Source organism: Aquarana catesbeiana, linkage group LG05 (assembly GCF_042186555.1).
Source record: "Aquarana catesbeiana isolate 2022-GZ linkage group LG05, ASM4218655v1, whole genome shotgun sequence".
NCBI lineage: Eukaryota > Metazoa > Chordata > Amphibia > Anura > Ranidae > Aquarana > Aquarana catesbeiana.
In genome coordinates, this window is record NC_133328.1 from 206,379,109 (window position 1) to 206,402,354 (window position 23,246).

The 23,246-nt window shown below is 42.1% G+C and overlaps 1 protein-coding gene across 3 annotated transcripts in view; it reads right to left on the bottom strand.

Annotated features, from left to right (window-relative positions):
• The window catches only part of ANLN (anillin, actin binding protein), an 82,908-nt gene extending 61,399 nt beyond the window's left edge, over window positions 1–21,509 (bottom strand). For 2 of the 3 annotated variants that reach the window (XM_073630513.1, XM_073630512.1), the window contains exon 1: window positions 21,327–21,508. In XM_073630513.1, coding sequence (XP_073486614.1) covers window positions 21,327–21,344 — 18 coding nt within the window. In that variant the 5' untranslated portion in view covers window positions 21,345–21,508. Of the gene's footprint in view, window positions 1–21,326 lie in introns of all 3 variants that reach the window. The other variant, XM_073630514.1, reaches the window with a different exon arrangement.
• Window positions 21,510–23,246: the final 1,737 nt, after the last annotated feature.

Genomic DNA, 23,246 nt, shown 5'->3' on the forward strand with positions numbered 1-23,246 from the left:
CACCCCTGCCAGGTGTTTACTGATATTAAAAAAAAAAAAAAAAAAAAAAAAAAAAGGGGAAGGAAGAAGAAAAGAGAAAGCTTTGGCTTTAATTTTGATTAAACTTTGACACTTTAGCACATGTCAAACAAGGCCAAATTCGGCCCTCCAGGCCATTTCATGCTGCCCTTGCACCTATTCAGCCATTGAAGCCACCACCTGATTTCTGCTCACACCTTTTTTCAGCAGCTGGCAGCCAACTCCTCCGCCAGATTCAGGCCTCGTCTCTATCCCCTTCCTTCCCCACCCCAGCAGTCAATGGGAGGACAGAACTCCTCCTACAGATCCTGCACCTCTGTGCAGCCACAGAACCCCCTCGTCTCCGCCTCCTCTGGTCTCAGCATTCCAGGACTCAAGCCCTCCTCTGGTTATTCTCTAGACCCTATACTTTCTGCTTTCCAGCTTCGCTCCCAAATTCTTCCTGGAAGCAGCACAAGGTAAGGGAGGTGCACTGTGATGTAAAGGAGGGTGGGAGACTCTCGACTTGTGATGGTGATAACAACCCCAAACACACCTCCAAGAGACCACTGCCTTGCTAAAGAAGCTGGGGGTAACGGTGATGGACTGGCCAAGCATGTCTCCAGACCTAAACCCTATTGAGAATCTGTGGGGCATCCTAAAAACGGAAGGTGGAGGAGCACAGGGTCTCTAACATCCACCAGCTCCAGGATGTCATCATGGAGGAGTAGAAGAGGACTCCAGTGCCAACCTGTGAAGCTCTGATGAACTCCATACGCAAGAGGGTTAAGGCAGTGCTGGAAAATAATGGTGACCACACAAAATATTGACACTTTGGGCCCAATTTGGAACTTTTCACTTAGGGGTGTACTCACTTTTGTTGCCAGCGGTTTAGACATTAATGGCTGTGTGTGGAGTTATTTTGAGGGGACAGCAAATTTACAAGCTGCACACTCACTACTTTACATTGTAGCAAAGTGTCATTTCTTCAGTGTTGTCACATGAAAAGATACAATAAAATATTTACAAAAATGTGAGGGGTGTACTCACTTTTGTGAGATATACAGTTGTGCTCATAAGTTTACATACCCTGGCAGAATTTATGATTTCTTGGGCATTTTTCAGAGAATATGAATAACAAAAACTTTTCTTTCCCTCATGGTTAGTGTTTGGCTAAAGCCATGTATTATCAATCAACTGTGTTTACTCTTTTTAAAACATAATGGTAACAGAAACTACCCAAATGACCCTGATCAAAAGTTTACATACCCCAGTTCTTGATACCGTGTATTGACCCCTTTAACATCAATGACAGTTTGAAGTGTTTTGTGGTATTTGTGGATGAGGCTCTTTATCTTCTCAGATGGTAAAGCTGCCCATTCCTCTTGGCAAAAAGCCTCCAGTTCCTGTAAATTCTTGGGCTGTCTTGCATGAATTGCACATTTGAGATCTCCCCAGAGTGGCTCAGTGATACTGAGGTCAGGAGACTGAGATGGCCACTCCAGAACCTTCACTTTATTCCGCTGTAGCCAATGACAGGTCAACTTGGACTTGTGTTTTGGATCATTGTCATGTTGGAATGTCCAAGTACGTCTCATGCGCAGCTTCCTGGCTGATGAACGCAAATGTTCCTCCAGTATTTTTTGATAACATACAGCATTCATCTTACCAACAATTTTGACCAAATTTCCTGTGCCTTTGTAGCTCACACATCCCCAAAACATCAGTGATCTACCTCTGTACCTTTCATCATACGCCTTGTTGACTCCTCTCCAAATGTAGCATTTATAATTGTCGCCAAAAAGCTAAATTGTGGTCTCATCACTCCAAATGACTTTGTGCCAGAAGGTTTGAGATTTGTCTCTGTGTTGTTTGGCGTATTGTAAGCGGGATACTTTGTGGTATTTGCCTCGTAATGGCTTTCTTCTGGCGACTCGACCATGCAGCCCATCTTTCTTCAAGTGCCTCCTTATTTTGCATCTTGAAAAAGCCACACCATATATTTTCAGAGAGTCCTGTATTTCCCCTGAAGTTATTTGTGGGTTTTTCTTTGCATCCCAAAGAGTTTTCCTGGCAGTTGTGGCTGAAATTTTAGTTGGTCTACCTGACCATACTTTGGTTTCAACAGAACCCCTCATTTTCTACTTCTTAATTATAGAGTTTGAACACTGCTGATTCGCATGCTCAATTCCTTGGATATCTTTTTATATCCCTTTCCTGTTTTATACAGTTCAACTACCTTTTCACGCAGATCCTTTGACAATTCTTTTGCTTTCCCCATGACTCAGAATCCAAAAACGTCAGTGCAGCACGGGATGAAAGATGCAAGGGTCTGTCAGGATTTCAGAAACTCATTGACCTTTTATATACACACACTAATTACAACCAAACAGATCACAGGTGAGGATGGTTACCTTTAATAGCCATTCACACCCCTTTGTGTCAACTTGTGTGCATGTTATCAGGCCAAAATCACCAGGGTATATAAACATTTGATCAGGGTCATTTGGGTAGTTTCTGTTGCCATTATGATTTAAAAAAAAAAAAAAAAAAAAGAAGGAGTAAACTCAGCCAAACACTAACCATGAGTGAAAAATGTTTTTGTGTTATCATTCATATTCTCTGAATAATGGCCAAGAAATCATAAATTCTGCCAGGGTATGTACATTTTTGAGTTAAAAAAATTATAATATATATATATATATATATATATATATATATATATATATACACACACACACACACACACACACATACCAAATTTTATTTTTATGTTTTTTTTTTTTAAGTTGGCAACAGGGTCTGAAAGTCAGAATTCCTGATTTGCATTCTTATTCTGAGTCATGGACTTAAAGCATCAGCATGACAGTCTGCTATTGCCAATCTCTCCTAAAATGCTAACTGCCTGGCTGTCACCCTTTTGAAATATCTTCAGTTCCTTGTGCTACATCAGTGTGGAACAAGTCTGCAGATCAGCAATTCCAAATTACACTAGCTACAAGCTTTTTCCAGATCAGTGACTCCCAGTGTACAGAAGCCCAAGACCACCAGGCAGCTAGTACTTTCAGACAAAGGTCAGCTGTTATGCCGCGTACACACGGTCGGACTTTTCGTCTACAAAAGTCCGACAGCCTGTCCGACAGACTTCCGACGTACCTTCAGCGGACTTGCGGCAGACTTTCTTACGAACGGACTTGCCTACACACGACCACACAAAAGTCCGACGGATTCGTACGTGATGACGTACACCGGACTAAAATAAGGAAGTTCATAGCCAGTAGCCAATAGCTGCCCTAGCATGGGTTTTTGTCCGTCGGACTAGCACACAGACGAGCGGATTTCGGGGTCCGTCGTACTTACGACGTAAAGATTTGAAGCATGTTTCAAATCTAAAGTCCGTCGGATTTGAGGCTAAAAAAGTCAGTTGAAAGTCCGGAGAAGCCCACACACGATCGGATTACCAGCCAGCTTTAGTCCGTCAGCGTCCGTTGGACTTTTGTAGACGAAAAGTCCGACCGTGTGTACGCGGCATTATAGTATTTTTCTCAGTACAGGTTTCCTTTACATACAGAAACAATAAATAAAGAGGGAAGTGAAAAGAGCGATGAAACAGAGCAGTACTTGATATCTGATCTTGCCTGGAGAACAAGCTCTCTACTCAGTTCTGAGTGTCTGTCTGGTCTTTCTATTTTTTTTTTCTTCCTTCTGCAAGAATGTTCTAGAGAAGAATCCTGTGTGCACAAGGTCCATTATTAACCTTATTTAACAGAACAAGCTATCCAGGAAAAGTGGCAGTTAGAGGGCTGAGACAACTTATTTAAACACTGACAGAGGTGATTACAATGGTCACATTTTATTTATGTAAAACCTTTAGCCTAGATTCACACTGATGCTGAGCAGGATTCCTGTGCATTTCCCGCATCACACTCAGTTCATGCAAACCACTGTGGGTGTCAATGTTTACCAACACCCCAAAAACAGTTTGCAAAACGCAGTGTGATTGGCTGAATCAGCTTGCGTGGGTGTGCTGCAATTTGAGCCATACAAAATGCATTGGCTCAAATCAGACTGCAAAGAATCACATGTGATTTGAACAGGAACACAGTGCGATTCCTGTCCGAATCACATGCGAAGCCACGCACCGCATTAGTGTAAGGTCACAGTTAACTTTTTTTTCTGCAGGTATTGATCACAGTTGCTGGAAGGAAGGAGGGGCGCTTTCTACAGGACATCATTTCACTCTTTTTTTCCCCTCAAACTTTAATGAAATGCCACAGTGGGGTTGATTTACTAACACTGGAGCATGCAAAATCTGGTGCAGCTGTGCATGGTAGCCAATCAGCGTCTATCTTCAGCTTGTTCAACTAAGCTTTGGGGAAAAAAAAAAATATATAATAATAATAATAATAATAATATACCTGGAAGCTTATTGGTTTCTATGCAAAGCTGCATCAGTTTTTGCACTCTCCAGTTTTAGTAAATCAAATCCAAAGTGACATTCCATTCATTTCTAAGCATGGCTACTCAGCTGATCTGAGGAGTGGTGAGGAAAAATGCAACCGTGTTGCTGCCAGCTGCGAGGAAGAGCATGGTTTTCTGTGTGCCCTTGTGGAGAGCTGCGTTCTTATAAAGAAAAATACAGCTCAGTTCAGAAGTGTGAACCAGCCCTGATCCCAGTAGAAAAAAAGTTTCTGTAACTTAGTTTTATCTTGCCAAGTCCATCTTAGGCTTCATGCACATGGGCACATTTGCCCTTGCTGTGTATTTTTGGTGCCTGGGATGTCCTGGTGCTGTGTACATAGTTTGAGGACAGGGTAGTGTTAGATGAACCAGCAAATTTAGGCCTCATGCACACTGCTGCTGTTAAACTCACTATTTTGTGAGTTTGGGTGTTTTTTTTTTTTTTTCTGCCCTTAAACCCCCTCAATGTTATCCTATGTGTCTGTAGCACCCACTAGCGTGCTAGAATAGATTTTTCTGTAGTGTAGGAAAACTGTTTAGGCTTGGCTGGCAGCCTGTGTTTTACTGGGTCAAGGTAAGTGATTTAGGGAGGGCTGAATGACTCAGGCAGTGTCTCTGAGACCTTGCTCACTTCTGGAACTTGCTGGAAACTTACAGAAGAATGGGAATGGAGGTGAGGAAGAGCTGTCTGGAGTATTTTGAGGGCCTTGACCAATACCCAAAAGATGGGTTGGCAGGGTTCAGGCCCCTCAAATACTCAGTTATCCTAGCTGGGGCAGTGGAGTCCGGGTGGAAGCTGGAGATGGAGTGTTAGGCTGTAAATGGCCCTTGAGGGTAGCCCTAGTCTGGTGGGGGTGACCTCGGTCAGAAGGGACCCTCTTCACTACACACAAGGATGTCCTGACCAGAGGCACGGGAGCAGGAGAAGGTCAGCAGGAGAACACTGTCGGTTGTTACAGTCAGAAGTGGACCAAGAGGCAGCCTGAGAGGACTGGGAGAGAGCAGTCTGAGATGGATGCAGACTCAGTCTAGGAGGACTGTGGAAGTTTGGCCAAGAGGGCTGGAGAAAGGGGCAGCTGCAGCCACGTGGGTTGGCAGTGCCTGAAGAGGTGGTGCTAGGATCAGTAGCCACAGAAGGACAGCTGGGCACTAGGACTTTGCTACACAAACAAGGGGCCCACTGTTCCTGCCTGTAAAGGGCTTTTGCCACCTATCTGACTGAGCCTTTTGTCAGATTACCCAACAGTGTGCCAGCTGGTCCTGGGAGTTGTAGTTCTGCAATCAAGATTTGTGCAGGAGGCAAAGGAGAAGTGTATATACGGACTGTATATAGTTGTGTCCCTGAAGAGGTCTACTGCTAAAATCAAGTGGGCATCCCATAACATACCTATCAAAGTTCATTCCCCTAAATAAAACAAAGCACTGGACTCTTCTGACTCAAGTGTGCTGTGAAGATGCGGTGTGCCTGGCTGTGCAGGGTGAGGGATCTCATTACACTTGCGGCTCCTTAGGGGGTGCGCTACATGTCCATGTACACATAGACATTTTTAGCTGTTTATAAGTAGGGGGAGTTTATAGGCTGTTTTCTGAACACCCTAAAATCGCATTTAGAAGCAGTAATTCTGGCCACAAAAAAAACGCTGTTAAACATGCATAAACTCAAGGCACGTTTAGCACTTCAGTGTTTATTTCAATGACTAGAATAAATTAAATAAACTCCCAAACTGTGTTAAACTGCTAAACTGTTTTGAAGGAAAAAAAATGCAGCTTGTGAAACAGCGTTTACAAGAAACCAGTGTGCATGAGGTCTTAGAATTTGTGCACATGGGCCTACTCACCCGTGCAGCATAAATATGTGGCATATTTTTGGTGCACAGAAAGACCAGGTGCTGAGTGCAGTCACCCATAGACATGTAGGAGTGAAGGCTGTCCATAACGATGTGCCGCTCATTGTGTAAAGTGTAAGGCCTCATGTACACAATGCAGTTGAAAACCTCTTGAATGCTGGAAACTGACAGCTGGAAAGCGACGGTGAAAAACGTCCATTTTGCAGCTTTTACATACCAAGTTGATGCGAGTTTAGCAGAGGTTATGAGCATTTGAGGTTAGAAGTGTTTTTTTAAAGATAACCTCAGGAGACCTAAATGTCCACAATGCAGGAAAAACAAGTAAATCGTTAACTATTTCAGCCATTCTGAGAAGAGAGCAGCAGACAGAGCAGTGCGCTTATAAATAGCGGTCTTATTTCTTGTGTTATCACTATGGATCCCATCATGAGCATGTGTGAGGAAATGTTCCCGACGTTGCCGAGTCTCCGAAGATGTAGAAAATTGCCTGAGAGGACCAGAGTTCATCGCTACTGGACTTATCCATTGATGCAGGCAACAGCATGTAGTGAAATTTGTTTTTTCAACATTTTTAATGTACAAAAATTATCAGAAATATTTTCCCCTTTAATTGCTTGCCGACATTATACTGCGGCAGGTTGGCACGGCTGCACGTCGGCTGCTTTAAGAGCTGCCGGAGGCGCAATGCCGGAGCAGATGTGCGTGGCCGCGATGTCCGCCGGCAACCCGTGATCGCTCCTAAGAGAGCCAGAACGGGGATCGCCGCAATCCTGCTAAAACTAGTAAAAAAATAAAATAAAAAAAATAATAAAAATGCCATAAATCTATCCCCTATTTTGTAGACGCTATAAATTTTGTGCAAAACCAATCAATAAGTTTATTGCGATTTTTTTTACCAAAAATATGTAAAAGAATACATATTGGCCTAACATGATGAAGAAATTTTGTAAAAAAATTTTTTGGGGATATTATAGCAAAAAATATTGTTTTTCCCAAAATTGAAGCTTTTTTTGTTTATAGTGCAAAGAATAAAAATCACAGAGTAGAGATGCACAATTAATCGTTAAGAATCGATATCGCCAGTCTTTCCCAGTTGTGATCTTGACAAAGTCTTTCACGAAAAAAAAAAAAAAAAAAAAAAAAAGGGCAGTCTGCCAAGAAATCACAACATTCTTTAGCAGTGGAACTTAAGTATAAACATTGTAACGATTTGTCTTTTATATCAAAGGAACACAATTTGGTGTGTAAATGAGGGAAGTTTAACCGCTTAAACACTAAACCTTTTTCTGACGTTTCAAGCTAAAATCATTTTTTTTTGCTAGAAAATTACTTAGAACCCCCCAAACATACATACCATATATAATTTTTTAGTAGAGACTCTAGAGAATAAAATGGTGGTTGTTCCAATATTTTATGTCACACTGTATTTGCACATCAGTCATTAAAATGCAATTTTTTTGGGGAAAAAAAAAAAAAAAGACACTTTAATGAATTAAAAAAAAAAAAATGTAACCAGTAAAGTTAGCCCAATTTTTTTGTATAATGTGAAAGATTTTACGCCGTGCGAGAATCATGATCTTTTTATTCTAAGCTCTATTTGTGCGGGAAAAGAAAAAAAAAAAAAAAAAAAAAAAAAAAAAAAGGACAGAAAATTTGGTTCTGGTACATGGTCGCACGACCGCGCAATTGTCAGTTAAGGCGACACAGTGCCGTATCACAAAAAATGGCCTGGTAATTAAGGGGGTAAATCCTTCCGGGGCCAAAGTGGTTAAAGACGCTCATAAATGCAGTTTACCCTGGTTACAAGCATTTACCATTTGAAATGCCAGTAAAACTATAGTCCTGGATGCAATTTTTCTGCTTTAAAAAAAAAAAAAAAAAAAAAAAAAAAAAAAAAAAAAGCCTGTAACCTCAACTGCCTTTAAAGCGGAGCGCCACCTTAAAAAAAATAAAAAATAAAAACCAGCAGCTACAAATACTGCAGCTGCTGACTTTTAATAAATGGACACTTACCTGTCCCAGGGTCCAGAGATGTCGGCAGCCGAAGCCGATCACTCATCTCTCGGCTGCCCCCTGCCGCCATCCTCGGTCAGGGAAACAGGAAGTGAAGCGTTGTGGCTTCACTGCCTGGTTCCCTACTGCACATGTGCGAGTCGTGCTGCGCATCTTCACTGGTCCCCGTTGTGTTCTGGGAACTGTGTGTTTCTCAGAACACAACCGGGGGGGTTGGGGGGGGGGGGGGGGGGGGGGGTGTGTAGCGGGCTGGTATCTGCGGCTATCTATGCCCGGAAGTGGGTGCAGATACCTGTATTAGACAGGTATCTGGACCCCCCTTCCCCCTGAAAGGTGCCAATTGTGGCACCGGGGGGGGGGGGGCTGGGGGGGAATCCGATGAGCGGATTAACCTACTATAAAAACGACTGAATGTACAGCCGCGGCCAAAAGTTTTGAGAATGACAAATATTAATTCTCACAAAGTCTGCTTCTTCAGTGTTTTTAGATCTTTTTGTCAGATATTACTATAGTATAATTACAAGCATTTCATAAGTGTCAAAAGCTTTTATTGTCAATTACATTAAGTTTATGCAAAGACATATGCAGTGTTGACTCTTCTTTTTCAAGACCTCTGCAATTCGCTCTGGCATGCTGTCAATCAATTTCTGGGCCACACATTGACTGGTGGCAGCCCATTTCTGCATAATCAATGCTTGGAGCTTGTCAGAATTTGTGGGTTTTTTGTTCACCCGCCTCTTGAGGATTGACCACCAGTTCTCAATGGGAATAAGGTCTGGGGAGTTTCCTGGCCATGGACCCAAAATTTTGATATTTTGTTCCCCAAGCCACTTGGTTATCACTTTTGCCATATGGCAAGGTGCTCCATCATGCTGGAAAAGGCATGGTTCATCACCAAACTGTACTTGGATGGTTGGGAGAAGTTGCTCTCGGAGGATGTTTTTGCACCATTCTTTATTCGTGGCTGTGTTCTTAGGCAAATCTGTGAGTGAGCTCACTCCCTTAGCTGAGAAGCAACCCCACACATCAATGGTCTCAGGATGCTTTACTTTTCTTGGGCGCCCTGAAGCCGCCTTCATAAATGCAATGGAAATTTTTTGGGAGGATTAGGTTAATTTTTATGGCAAAGAGGGACCTTGCAATTAATTGCAATTCATCTGATCACTCTTCATACCATTCTGGAGTATATGCAAATTTCCATCATAAAAACTAAGGCAGCAGACTTTGTGAAGATTAATATTTGTGTCATTCTCCAAACTTTTAGCCATGGCTGTACACATAAAGATAACAGAGGAGAGTTCAGGGGCTGCTTTAAAAAACGCCTAATTGCTCCTAAACGGGAGTTTAGCAGCTGCAGTGTACATGAGACCTAAAAATGTAGGTAGTGTGCGTTTGGTACATTATGTCTGTGGGCATGTGCCACATTAGGCAAGTAGCAGAGCATAGCTGCCTTCACCAAGCCTAAATTTGCTAGAGCATCAAACACTACCTTCTTCCCAGACCACGGGCAGGCAGGTAGGTCTGAATTTATTGCAGGAGGCATTGCATCTCTTCTGTAATAAAAATCCTGTCTGCTTGCCATTTTTGAAAGACGTTCGTATTCTGCACATCTCCAGTAGCAAACGTGTTCTGCTAGTAGTAAAGAAAGTCTCTTCTGGAGTATATAAACTAATTGTTCATCAAAGTGCTGAATTCACAGTATGACAAAGGGGATGGTGTTTAATGCCTTTCAGCACCATCAGGAGACACCCAGTTATTTTAGTTTGAATCAGCCAATAGTTGTAGTCATAGCAAGTATTTATATTTCATTGTGGAGTATTAGATCATCCACTCATGCTGTAGCTTGTAGAGTACAGGCGTTACGCAGAGCATTTTTTCCTAGCTATGTGCTGGAACAGAGCCCACTAACCGACACATCTTTTCTGCAGCTGGAGAGAACCTCCATCCTACCAATTATGGAAAAACAGATCATCAGATCCTCATACCAAAAAAAAAAAAAAAAAAAAAAAAAAAAAAAAAAAAAAAAAAAAAAAAAAAAACTTAAAAGACGCCATGTGCACTTTTTTTTTTTTTTTTTTTTTTGAAAAACGGGAGCCTGGCAGTTTTACAGTCTGCAGCACAGGGGAGAAATCAGGGAAAATTAACATGCCACATGTTATGCAAACCACGTCCTTTCTATAATCAGGACATACAGAATTTCTTCCCACGTCTCTGAATCTACAGAGAAAGAACTTTACAAAACACATTTTTATTTTCTCCGTTTGAGAACAAGCCTTGATTAACAGGTTCTGACAGCTGGCTATACCTTAACTGCCAGAAATGACATAAGAAAGAACGTAAATCAAGTACATTTCAAGTAGATATCATTTACTGTTACTTAGGAGCATCGCCTGAAAATTCTACATGAAGGCTCCTTTTACAGTTCTCTGTTGCAAAAAATGCAATAAAACGCATATAAGTTTTTGCTGCTTTTCCGGTGAATTTTGCACCTGTAAAAAATGAACATGTGACAAAAAAAAAAAAAAAAAAAAAAAAAAAGCAACCTCGGGTGCGTTTTTGCTGTATTTGAATTCATTTAGATGGGGAGGCGTGTCTTTTTTTTTTTTTTAACTAGGGTTGCACCGTTACTGTTATTTTTTAATCGGCAAATACTGATACATTCGGTCAAGTACTTGCTGATACCAAGTACCAAAACTTTGTGGTACAATTTGCATCAATACAAAATAAAAAATTGTATCGCACTACAAAGTGTAAATATATATATATATATATAATTAAAGTGCCATCTAGGTCAGTTTGAACAATGTTAAAACTCACAGTACATATCTGGTAGAAACTCAGGGCTGCTGGAGGAGAAGTTCCAGGACCCCGTGCGTATAGGGCGGAAGTGATTTCATCGTGGGGTAGACTATCTCTACATCTCTTCCAGCCCTATGTGCACCTCTAGTGGCCGCAATTTCCTACCAAATATGTACTGCGAGTTCTAATTTGCACCCATTCATTTTGTATTGGCGCAATTTTTGCACAGCAAAGTATTGGTTTCAGTGCCGGGAGAATTTGGGCGAGTCGCAATACTCACCCAAATGCCTGGTATCGGTGCATCTTTTTATCACACCAAAAAATGCAGCTTGCAGGATGTTGAAAAGCACAACAGACCCACAACTAACCAATGTAAGGAGCTCCATAGGATTTGAAAAAGTCATGTGTTTTTCTTCCGTTTTAAACGCAAAAAAAAAAAAAAAAAAAAACTGACCAGTGTGAAAGTAGTCTTAGATTTGTAAATATAATGGAAACATGCAGTCACAATGGAGGTGAATGATCTCCTTTTGAATACAATTTACCATACAGCCACCACATGATGTGGGCTGCAGTTGTATTACAAATACTTTTAATATTAGGGCACTTACCTGTCCAGGCATCCAGCGGTGTCCTCATGCAAGCTGACTCTTCAATCAGCTATCAGGTGCTGGTGCCGCCATCTCGACTAAGGGAAACCAGCAGTGAAGTTGTGCAGCTTCACAGTTGGTCTCCTACAGCGCATGCACGCTGTACTCAAACATCCGGATGTGTGGATACCAGCGTACAGCCACAGCCGCTCATTGATCTGTACACAAACATCTGTCACTCCCGGGCAGAGAGAGATATTCCATTTATCATGGTGTATAGTTCTCTGTGCATGTGTGAATGAGCCGAATGTTTCCTATGTTCAGAGCATATCTATAAAGTAAATCAGACATTCAGCACACATTCTCAGCAGGTGAATCCTTCAGGTTCATGTGTTTTACATGACAGTGATTGATTCACCACCAGAGAATGTTTGGTGAAAATCAGAATTACTACTTTCTAAACAAGCACAATAGTGCAAATATACATTTGAACGTTCAGTAAATGATGAAGGATATATTGGCAGAAGAAACCTACTGTATTATATGATCAGGGAGAGCCTTGCTCCAGAGTCAGATGACTATCACACCATAAAGTTTACATAAACCCAAACAATCAACGTCTCGTATTTGCTGCCTTTTGGTCTATTAGATATACATTTAAATATACATATAGTCACCTAATCCACTGCTCCTGCCTCCCCTCGTGTGAATAGACCGTTCCTGACATCACACCCATAGGCTCAGGATGTGAAAATGGCAGAAACATGTATGGATGAGAAAAAAAAAAAAAAAAAGAAAAACTTTGACTGGAGTTCTTCTTTAAAAATTCAGGGCTGTGTAGTCATTCCAAAGAGGAACGCAGGAGCATAATATATGTCTGAAACTTTTCTGTACTCATAGCATATATATGTATAAAGTGATAAAAACACAAGGAAATGTGCATGTATTCTAGAGATGTACTACATATTTATTTTTATATGTTGCCTTGACATACACTTTAAAGAGCTAGTAAACTGCATAATAAAAGAAAAAAAAAAAAAACACAAACACACATACTACAAGAATCAGGCCTTAGGCAGTTTAAAGGAGCTGTAAAATCAGAAGTTTTTTTTATCTTAATGCATTAAGATAAAAAGCCGTCTGTGTGCAGCACCCCCCCCCAGCCCTTCTAATACTTACCTGAGCCCCATCTCTATCCAGCAATGGCCACGAGTGTCTTGGCCACCCGAAACTCCCCCTCCTGATTGGTTGAGACACAGCAGCGGCACCATTGGCTCCCGCTGCTGTCAAAGTCAGTAAGCCAGCCAATCAGGAGAGATGGGGGTGGGGTGGGCGGGAGCTCCGTATCTGAATGGACACAGGTAGCTGTGACTCTGCTCGGGGGCCCCCATAGCAAGCTGCTTGCTGTGGGGGCACCTGAGAAGAGGAGGATCTGGGCTGCTCTGTGCAAACCCAACTGCACAGAGCAGGTAAGTATAAAATTTTTTTCCAATAAATTTAACAAAACAACAGACTTTACAATCACATGCTAGCACATTATGACATACTTGCCTGAAAACAAAGCCCTCCAGTGGTGTGCTGTCACCACAGAAGGCGCTTCCATCTTCTCCCGGTCAACCTTCCGTGTATGCGGGCATCGGCAATATAAATGGCCAAGCCAGCGATGACATCACTCCTGTGCCTGCGTCGCTGTTTACGGCACAGATTTAAAGGAACTGCACAGGTATTACGGCACAGGAGCGCATGCACCGGTGATGTCCCCGGCTCCATCTAAAGTAAATATCTCCTAAACGGCACACGTTGAGGAGATATTTACTGTACCTACAGGTAAGCCTTATTATAGGCTTACCTATAGGTAAAAATCATACATGGGAGTTTACTCCCAAGTTTTTTATGTTCAGATTGAAGGGCCACTCTATAACATTTAAAGCCCTGTTGAACCCTCACTATATATTACTGTAATGCAGCAGGCATGTTGGAGAACTGGAGAGCCGGGCCGCTGCTTTATGGGAGAGGGGCATAGTTTGACCCTCCTATGTGCAGCCAGCACAGGATATTTTAACCCTTACTGTACCACTTATTGTAAAACAGTACATCTCTGCTCTGTATATGTAGCCTGGCTGCATTGCAGTGATAAGGGCTCAATTGGATCTAAAAATCATTTAGCTTGTTCTATCCATGTCTACAGATGATGTATGTTTTAGTCAATAACTTATTGTACTCTTGTAGATGGGTTGAGGGGAGAGGGAGATTTTTACAAGATATATGCTAGAATACCATACAATCTTCCATGTCAGCAAATTTCTAATTATACTCGAAGATCACATAGGCTTCAACCATTTCTAAACGTACAACTACCACACTATGTGATCCAGTATCTGAGCAGACAACAAACATACTGACATCTGGACATTCTGCCAACTCTTCCCGATCGTAATCTAAAGACAATCACAAGCCCATTATAAAGAAATACTCCACCCAAATGATCTCATCCTTGCTACAGTATCCAAAGGATTATCAACTGTCAGAAAAGGTTAACAGGAGAGATTCAAAGAGATAAAAGGATTAGGAGAAACTAGTAAAAGTATTCTGTTTTCACAAAGTCAGCTTACAAATATTTTCATAGTAACCGAATCATGTGAAGATTAATTGACTAAAACGAATTTTTGGAAAATGCAAAGCAGCAGGGGTTCTAACCCTTCCTCAAAAAATAAATTTACACACAATATTATAATATATATATATATATATATATATATATATATATATATATATATATATATATATATATATATATATATATATATATATATATATATATACATATACACACACACACACACATACAGTGGGGACGGAAAGTATTCAGACCCCCTTAAATTTTTCACTCTTTCTTATATTACAGCCATTTGCTAAAATCATTTAAGTTCATTTTTTCCCTCAATGTACACACAGCACCCCATACTGACAGAAAAACACAAAATGGTTGACTTTCTACAACTTTCTCCCATCTCCTGACTGCATCTTTGGAGCTCAGCCACAGTGATCTTTGGGTTCTTTTTTACCTCTCTCACCAAGGCTCTTTCTCACCAAGGCCAGGGCTCTTCTACACCAGACAGAACTGTTACCTGTCAGCAAATCAGTAAGCAGCGCTCTTGGCCAAAGTTAAAAAAAAGGATGCTCATGGTGGTAATGGCATTGGTTATAGTGGTACTATATATTCTGACTACTGCAACGATTATATTACTGAGTCCACCTTTCTTGCCAACCAATATACATTCATGTGAATGTAAAGGCATTTTGCTGTTTAGGATAGTGTCTTGAACTTTGATTTAGTTTTTATTGCCGTTTTCATCCCTACTTGGTAAAGACTTAATAAAAAAAGTTGTCAAAGCAAACGTAAGCGTTAATCAACCAATGGGGAGAAACGTTCCAGTGGCAACTTTCTCAAGCCAGCCATACATGGATCGAAATGTGGCCGTTTCAGCAGGGAGCGGCTGAATTGTATTTGCACTTTGGTTGAACAGGATTCAGTCCACCGGTCGACTTTTGTACAACCACCCTGTCCGATTCTCCCCATTCGATCAGCACTGCACGCGATAACCTGCAACGCTAATCAGTGTATTCTGACGGTGAGGAGCTCTCCCCACCATCAGAATATAAAAGACACAGCAGGAGAATTCCCCTATCCACATCAAGTTTTTTTTTCCATTCAACCTGCTGATTGATAAAAATAAAATTAATTAATGGGCTGCCTAAGAAGGAAATGTCCTTTTACTTTAAAGTGGGGTTCCACCCAAAAAAACAAAAATACCTGAAAAATTGTAAAAAAAAAAAAAAAAAAAAAAAAAAAAAAAAAACCAAACATTTGAATTTTTTTTTTTTTTTTTTTTTAACTTACCTCTAAATGCCTGTTGCTTGGTGGTCCCTCGTAGTCTGCCTCTTCCTTTGCCTGGGCTGGTGACATCACTTCCCCCCAGGCACAGGAAGGGCTCGGCTCTGCTCCCTCCCGTCAATCATCTGGGACCCATTACAGGTCCCAGGTGATTGAGCGGCCAATCACGGCGCGCGGCGCCGCTCGCGCATGCGCAGTGGGTGCCAGGCTGTGAAGCCGCAGCCCGGCGCCCACAGTTGAAATGCCGGCGCCGACGAGCAGAGGGGGGGGGAGACGAGCGGGGCTTCGATCCCCCGCATCGCTGGACCCTGGGACAGGTAAGTGTCCAATTAAAAAAGTCAGCAGCTGCAGTATTTGTAGCTGCTGACTTTTAATTTTTTTTTTTTAATGGAGCCCCTGGGTGGAACTCCTCTTTAAAAAGAGATTTCCTCTTAATACCTGCAGATTCACCTGGGTCCAAAGCAATCCTCTTCCACCATTGGGCAGCCACTGATAATTCAAGTTCTGGGCATGCGTACAGGAGTTACGCGGCCCTCGGCAGCTGATGGGATCGTTTTCAATTACGTGAAAATGTGTAAAATGCGACAATTTTACTCTACACTTTGACCAAGTCCTACACACACTGACACTAAACACACAAAACCTTCCAGTACAATGGCTTCTACGATAAAGCACCAAGCCTGTGTGCTGATAAAGATAAGCCACCCTTACACAGATATACAGATAGAAGGGAACACTCAGCGTGGTTTGGACATGTGATTGCATTGGATGAAAGACATCCTTGTAACGCTAATGCTGAAAAAAAAAAAAAAAAGGATTTTCATGAAACAGTGCTCACGGTTTTATTTTAGGAGACATGAATGTGTCATGTTTACCAAGCCAGCTGTCATAAGACAACTATGAATGTCTTGCGCTAAGCTTTGTCCGATGCATAATGTCCATACCAAAAGTTATTTTCTGGAGCCAATCACAAAATAATGCTGGCCATACATTATACGAAAAATCGGTCGAAATTCGATAATCGTTGGAATGTTTTTGAGCCGAAAAAACCAAGGACAAGTTTAGAAATTTTCTGCTGAACGAACGATGAATTGAAAGGTTACTATGTTTCCCGTCCGAACTGTCTGCACTAGGTATATGTAAAATAAAATAAATAAATAAACACGAAGAATTCATTAATTTATGTCCAGTCCACTGAACAATTTATCGGTCATTACATGATGGCACTATTGTTTGCGCTCACGGCCGAATGTTCATTTTCCGAAAAGTGGGTTTGGCCGATTTTTCTTATAGTGTATGGCCAGCATTATAATGGTAAAAACATGAAATCAACAGGCACATACAGCAGACACTGCCAGTACTGGTGAGGTAAATTACACTTATACACTGCTTATCAAAACTCGCTGTTTGGCATCTGACTAAATATACCAATACAGGAGCTAAAATAAAACAAAAAAACAAGAAAAAAAAAATTCTCTCGGTGGGCAAGATACAGTAGAGGAGGGTTATAGGTCATTTTTTTTTGACCATATGAATCCCATCAGGGAAATTTCCCTTCACTTTCTGTCCCATAACAAAAACAGGAAGTGAGAGGAAATCCCACCAAAGTGAGGCAATTCCTGGTGGTCACCACAACTAGTGTCCCCCCATTGAAAGATTTCCCCTCTATTCCTGATCTGGCAACAACCTCAACAATCCATTCAATTTCACACAAGCACCACCTGGTCTGTTCAGCCAGCGATTGGTAAACAGACCCCCTTCTGAATTGGAGCAGAATGGGGGAAGAAGTCACTTTTGGTCTATGAGTAACTGGATGTAAATAGACATGTGCCCACTTACAATCAGACTACTTCCAATTCATCACATTTAGGTCTAGAAAAACGCAAAAGGATGCAGATTTTTTTTTTTTTTTTTTTAATTCCCCTTCAGACCTGAGCAAACTAGGAGGTAAATGGATGGCTATCCCTTCACATCTGCCTGCTCACAGACTTATGCTGGCCATGCACTAGCTGAAAAATCATTCGAAAATTTGTATTGTGGACCGTTTATTCGTTTTTCATTCAGGTAATGTGCACAAATAGAAAATCGGTTTTAACTTTTCAGAGTCAACAAATCGAAAGAACAAGTTGGACAATTCTGCCAAACAAACTATGAATTGAAAGGTTAACGGTTACACTGCGCATATGTGACAAAATGGACGAAAAACTGATGTCCACTGAGCGATTTATTGATCGAAATTCAGTCATTACATTATAACACTTTCATTTGATCCTACATCCCTTTTGGCCTCATTTTACCATACTTCCCTTTTAGTGTCACTTTACAAAAACATGCCCTCACTTCCTGTTGTGTCTACGTGGCAGGAAGTAAAGGGAGATCTCTTAAATGGGAAACAGAAGCAAAAATATAATAATCTGATGGGATTTTATCCATCCCCATACAAAAAAGGAAAAAAAAAAAAAAAGTGTTCTATTTGAGAATTAGAGGTTTGGTTCACACTATGAACTGCACCGCATTCCTATTCAATTCATCACACCAAAGACATGCATGCAGCAAATTTTGGAACCACACTGCAACCAGACCACATGGTTGTTTTGTACCATGCGATCAGTGCCAGCAAGTTCACTGCATCTTGTGTTTGGGGCGACCATAAGATTGCAGGCACCTGCTGCAGATTGCAAGGGCAGTGCAATTTGAAGGTGGTGCGGGAAGCGCGCATGGATCGCGCCGTTTCCTGTACCATATTAGTGTCACTGTTAACCTAGCCCAAGTCTCTGCTGTGCAACAACAAACAAATTCCAGCTTTTATTTTAGGCCCCTTTCACACGGGACAGACTCCACCAAGCAGATCCGCCTGCCCAGCGGGGAATCTCTCCGCTGATCCCCACTAAGCAGGCCGATGACAGGTCAGTCTCCGCTATACAGAGAGGACACAGCCTGCTGTTCTGTATATGGCGGTCAGATGCAAACGAACCACCTGTCTTTTTCCATCCGCCTGCCATCAGATCTGCTGGAGGGATGGGGGATGGACCCCCGTACGTATTTTTAGCGATCGGATGGTATCCCAGAGGATACAAGTCTGCTGACATCTGCAGCTCCATAGAGAACAATGGATGGTCCAATTGGGTCTGTCCTGAAAACCTGACAGGTAGACCCGATCGGTCTGTCAGTGTGAAAGAGGCCTTACTGTAATGTAAAGCACGTCATGCAAAACACTGTAAAGTTGTGTACATTTAGGGCCCATTCACACCAGCCTGTGTGTTGGTGTACATTGTATAGGGGCAGTGAGGGGTGGTGCAATGCAGTGCTAGAGCAAATGACAGTTCCATATGACACATCAAATGACAGCTGTGACATGCAGTGCAAGTTGTGCTGCATAAAGATAACCCACACAATCTGATTGTAGATCTGAAGGAGATTGCACAATTAACTATAAAGTCAAACGCCTGCCTGATAAACATTGAATGGATTGTTTAGGTGTACCCTTCTATTACATGGTGTTGGTAAACCTAAAGCCTAGTACACACGATGATAATATCGGACGATTAAGCATCTTTTTTATTTATTTTTTGCATGCTAGTCTCATATCAAAACTGAAGGTTACTAAAGTTACGGAAAGTCTCATATGACAAAATACAACTTAGGAAGTGATGTATTGTAATGTATTCTTTTGTTTCTGAGCATGCGTGGTCACTCGATTTTTTCTTTTCTAATCAGTAGAGTACTAAAAAAAAAAAAAAAAAAAAGGGAAGGACTTTACAAACAAAAACCATGTTATACTTATTCTCCTCTGTGCAGTGGATTTGCACAGGGCAGCCTGAATCCTCCTGTTCCGGGGTCCCTCTTAGCTGCTCCTAGCCCCTCCCTGTCAGGTGCCCCCCACGGCAAGCAGCTTGCTATGGGAACACCCGGGTCGAGCTGCAGCTCTGTGTGTCCATTCAGACACAGAGCTGCGGTTCGGCCACACCTCCTCTTTCTCCTGATTGGCTAACTGACTTTGACAACTGCGGGAGCCAATGGCACCACTGCTGTCTCTCAGCCAAACAGGAGGAAGAGTCCCGGACGGCCGAGGGACTCGTAGACATCACTGGACAGAGTAGGGGGCTCAGGTAAGTATTAGGGATGCTGCACACAGAAGACTTTATCTTAATGCATTAAGATAAAAAACCTTCTGCCTTTACAACCTCTTTAAAGTGATTGTAAATCCTTCCTTGTAAAACAACACATTCAGTTTACAATAGAAATTAAAAAGGCAAAACATTATATATATATATCACTTTTTCCCCAAGCGATCATATTCCCTCGGTTCTCAGCTGCATAAGAGCAGCAGCACACTGATCTTCCCAGTGAATGGCTGTGCAGCGGGGGCGTGTCAGGACAAGTCTGATCATTGGAAGAGAGCAGGCTGAGTTCCCAGCACAGCTGACCACACGGTGTAGAGGGACTGGCATGAACACCAGGGATTTCACATAAAAGGAAGCAATACAAAGAGAACAGGATGCTCTCTCATATAAGTACATTGTATTAAGTGTTGGGGTAAGAAATGCTTTAACCACTTGTCAACTGCGTCAATAGCCGAATTATGGCTACAGTGGGGACAGTTAGTTCTGGATGCCATCATATGGTGGTCTCCCATGATCACGCCTGCTGCTGGGCGTGGGTGGTGTGCTCTGTGATCGCTCTGTCCGGAGGACACTGCCGATCACAGATTGAGCTAAAGAGCCATTCAGCGGCTCTTTACCACGTGATCAGCTGTGTCCAATCACAGCTGATCATGGAAGTAAATAGAAGACGGTTATCGGCAATCCTTTCCTCGTGTGTACTAGACATAAAGCAGATTGTACAGTGTATGACCAGCTTAGAGAAGACAAAAAACACAATGCAGCATTACAGAGCGCATAAAGAACTACTGGTTTGCGTTGATCTAGGAGGTAGATCCTTACAGTGGAACATGAATGTTGAATGAAGCCTAATGTACATAGAATGGTGAGCAATGACAGTGAAAGTCTACATAGAAGATAAACCCCCCACATCCAATACTGAGCTCCAATGACAAAGCTGTAGATCGATTAGAAGTGCTCTGTGTGTGATGTAGCACAGATGACATGTGTCACCTCTGAATATATATATATATATATATATATATATATATATATATATATATATATATGATCAGTAATAGAAGGGATTATAGAATAGGAGTGAGCTCTCATCTGTGATTAGTAAGAGAAGTGATTATAGATTATTGGTGAGCTCTCACCTCTGTGATCATATATAGAAGTGATTATAGATTATTGGTGAGCTCTCACCTCTGTGAACATATATAGAAGTGATTATATATTAGTGGTGAGCTGTCACCTCTGATCAGTAATAGGAGTGACTATAGAATGAGCTCTCACCTCTGATCAGTAATAGGAGTGACTATAGAATGAGCTCTCATCTGTGATCAGTAATAGAAGTGACTATAGAATGAGCTCTCATCTGTGATCAGTAATAGAAGTGACTATAGAATGAGCTCTCATCTGTGATCAGTAATAGGAGTGACTATAGAATGAGCTCTCATCTGTGATCAGTAATAGGAGTGACTATAGAATGAGCTCTCATCTGTGATCAGTAATAGGAGTGACTATAGAATGAGCTCTCATCTGTGATCAGTAATAGGAGTGACTATAGAATGAGCTCTCATCTGTGATCAGTAATAGGAGTGACTATAGAATGAGCTCTCACCTCTGTGAAGGGATCCATGCTGTCAGCAGTCCGCTCTCCGCAGTGTATGAGGTCGGGGCGGTGTATACAATCTCTAGTAATCCGGGTATTTGCGGTGTCACCCCCAGGCTCAGCCTACAACAAGCACACAAAACGGTTCAAATTTTGAATTTCGCCCGCTACCGACCACGTGACATGGGTGGTACGTAAGGAAAGGAGGAAAAAGAGGGATGCGATTGGACGGATTGTAAAAGTGGGCGCAGCCTCCGCTTGCGACATGGCGGTCATGTGACCTGCTTGGGTGGAGAGGGCTGTGTGAGTATAAAACAGGAAGTAGATGTACTCAGCGCTCCTGGGATATATGGCCTTGTTTTGTTATAGAAACACCCGGAACAGAGTGCTGGGAGAGGCTGCAGGCAGCTTCGCTACGAAACGTGTGCTGGGCAGCTGCTGAAATGCTAATTGCTTGGCTGCCTGTGGCTTCCTTATAGTCTGGAACAAGCAGGAGGCAGAGGAGGGTCCAGTGTCTGAAATGAGGCCTGACTTACATGGGGTCTATCAGTTTGTATGTCCGTACAAACCCACGCTTACCTGCACACATGTTCTGTGGCCATAGATGAGCCCATTCATGTCAATTGGGACACAGCAACTGCACACAGGGCTGCTGTTAGAAACCACAGGGCCCCATACAGCCAACCTGACAGGGGCCCCCCAATAAACATAGTTTACAATGCTTCAGTTATGAATGAACCCAGTGAGTGATCGTTACCAATCACTCATTGTGTTTATTCAGGAAAGACCCTCCCCCCACTCTCCATCCTAAATGATCCTATTATAAGCTTGCAGCTGCCTGCAGGAAGTAGAGGGGTGAAGCTGGCAGCACTGCTTGGGTAGGGGTGTCTGAGGCAAGGGGGAAACATATGGTGCACAGGGAGGGTGATCAGTGCAGTGGACAAGGCAATTACTGGAACTAATCCCCTGTATGGCTCTCTCTGCAGCAGCTGAAAGCTGGGGAGAGGAGAAGAACAAGCTTTGGCTGTACTTCTCTAAAAGGATAAGATCACCTTTAGAAAAAAAGATTCTCCTCTCTCTGCTGTCTCCTCCCTCTGTTTTTCCTCCGACGTTCTCCCAACTCTCTCTCCCGCTGTAATGCTGGGTCTGCCATGTGCCATTACTTGTATAGCCGTGGGGCGGGGCCACCTGGTGATGTCATCTGGAGGCCTGCCCCATTGTGACATTACCGCCATTTATGGCGGCTGCTGTGTCCTAATTGACATGAATGGGACTGCCTATACAGGGATACAACAGAAATAATAAATGCACCCATATTGATTTAAAAAAATAATAATGTGCAATTTTTTTGCATTGGAGCCTGCAAAGCATTGCAACAGCCCATTTTAAGTGGCTCCTGCCACAGGTTAATACTGAGATACATTCAGTTACAGGCCAGAAGGAAGGATGGACTACAAGTGTGGTGACATCATTGCCAGGGTGGATGATGGGACTGGTATTTTTTTTATTCACAAAGCTCTGTGAATTTTATTTATTTATTCCAGATACTTATATAGCACCAAACAATTTTTGGAGTGCTTTACATATACAGTATCTCACAAAAGTGAGTACACCCCTCACATTTTTGTAAATATTTTATTATATCTTTTCATGTGACAACACTGAAGAAATGACACTTTGCTACAATGTAAAGTAGTGAGTGTACAGCTTGTATAACAGTGTATATTTGCTGTCCCCTCAAAATAACTCAACACACAGCCATTAATGTCTAAACCACTGGCAACAAAAGTGGGTATACCCCTAAATGAAAATGTCCAAATTGGGCCCAATTAGCTTTTTCCCTTCCCGGTGTCATGTGATTCGTTAGTGTTACAAGGTCTCAGGTGTGAATGGGGAGCAGGTGTGTTAAATTTGGTGTTATCGCTCTCA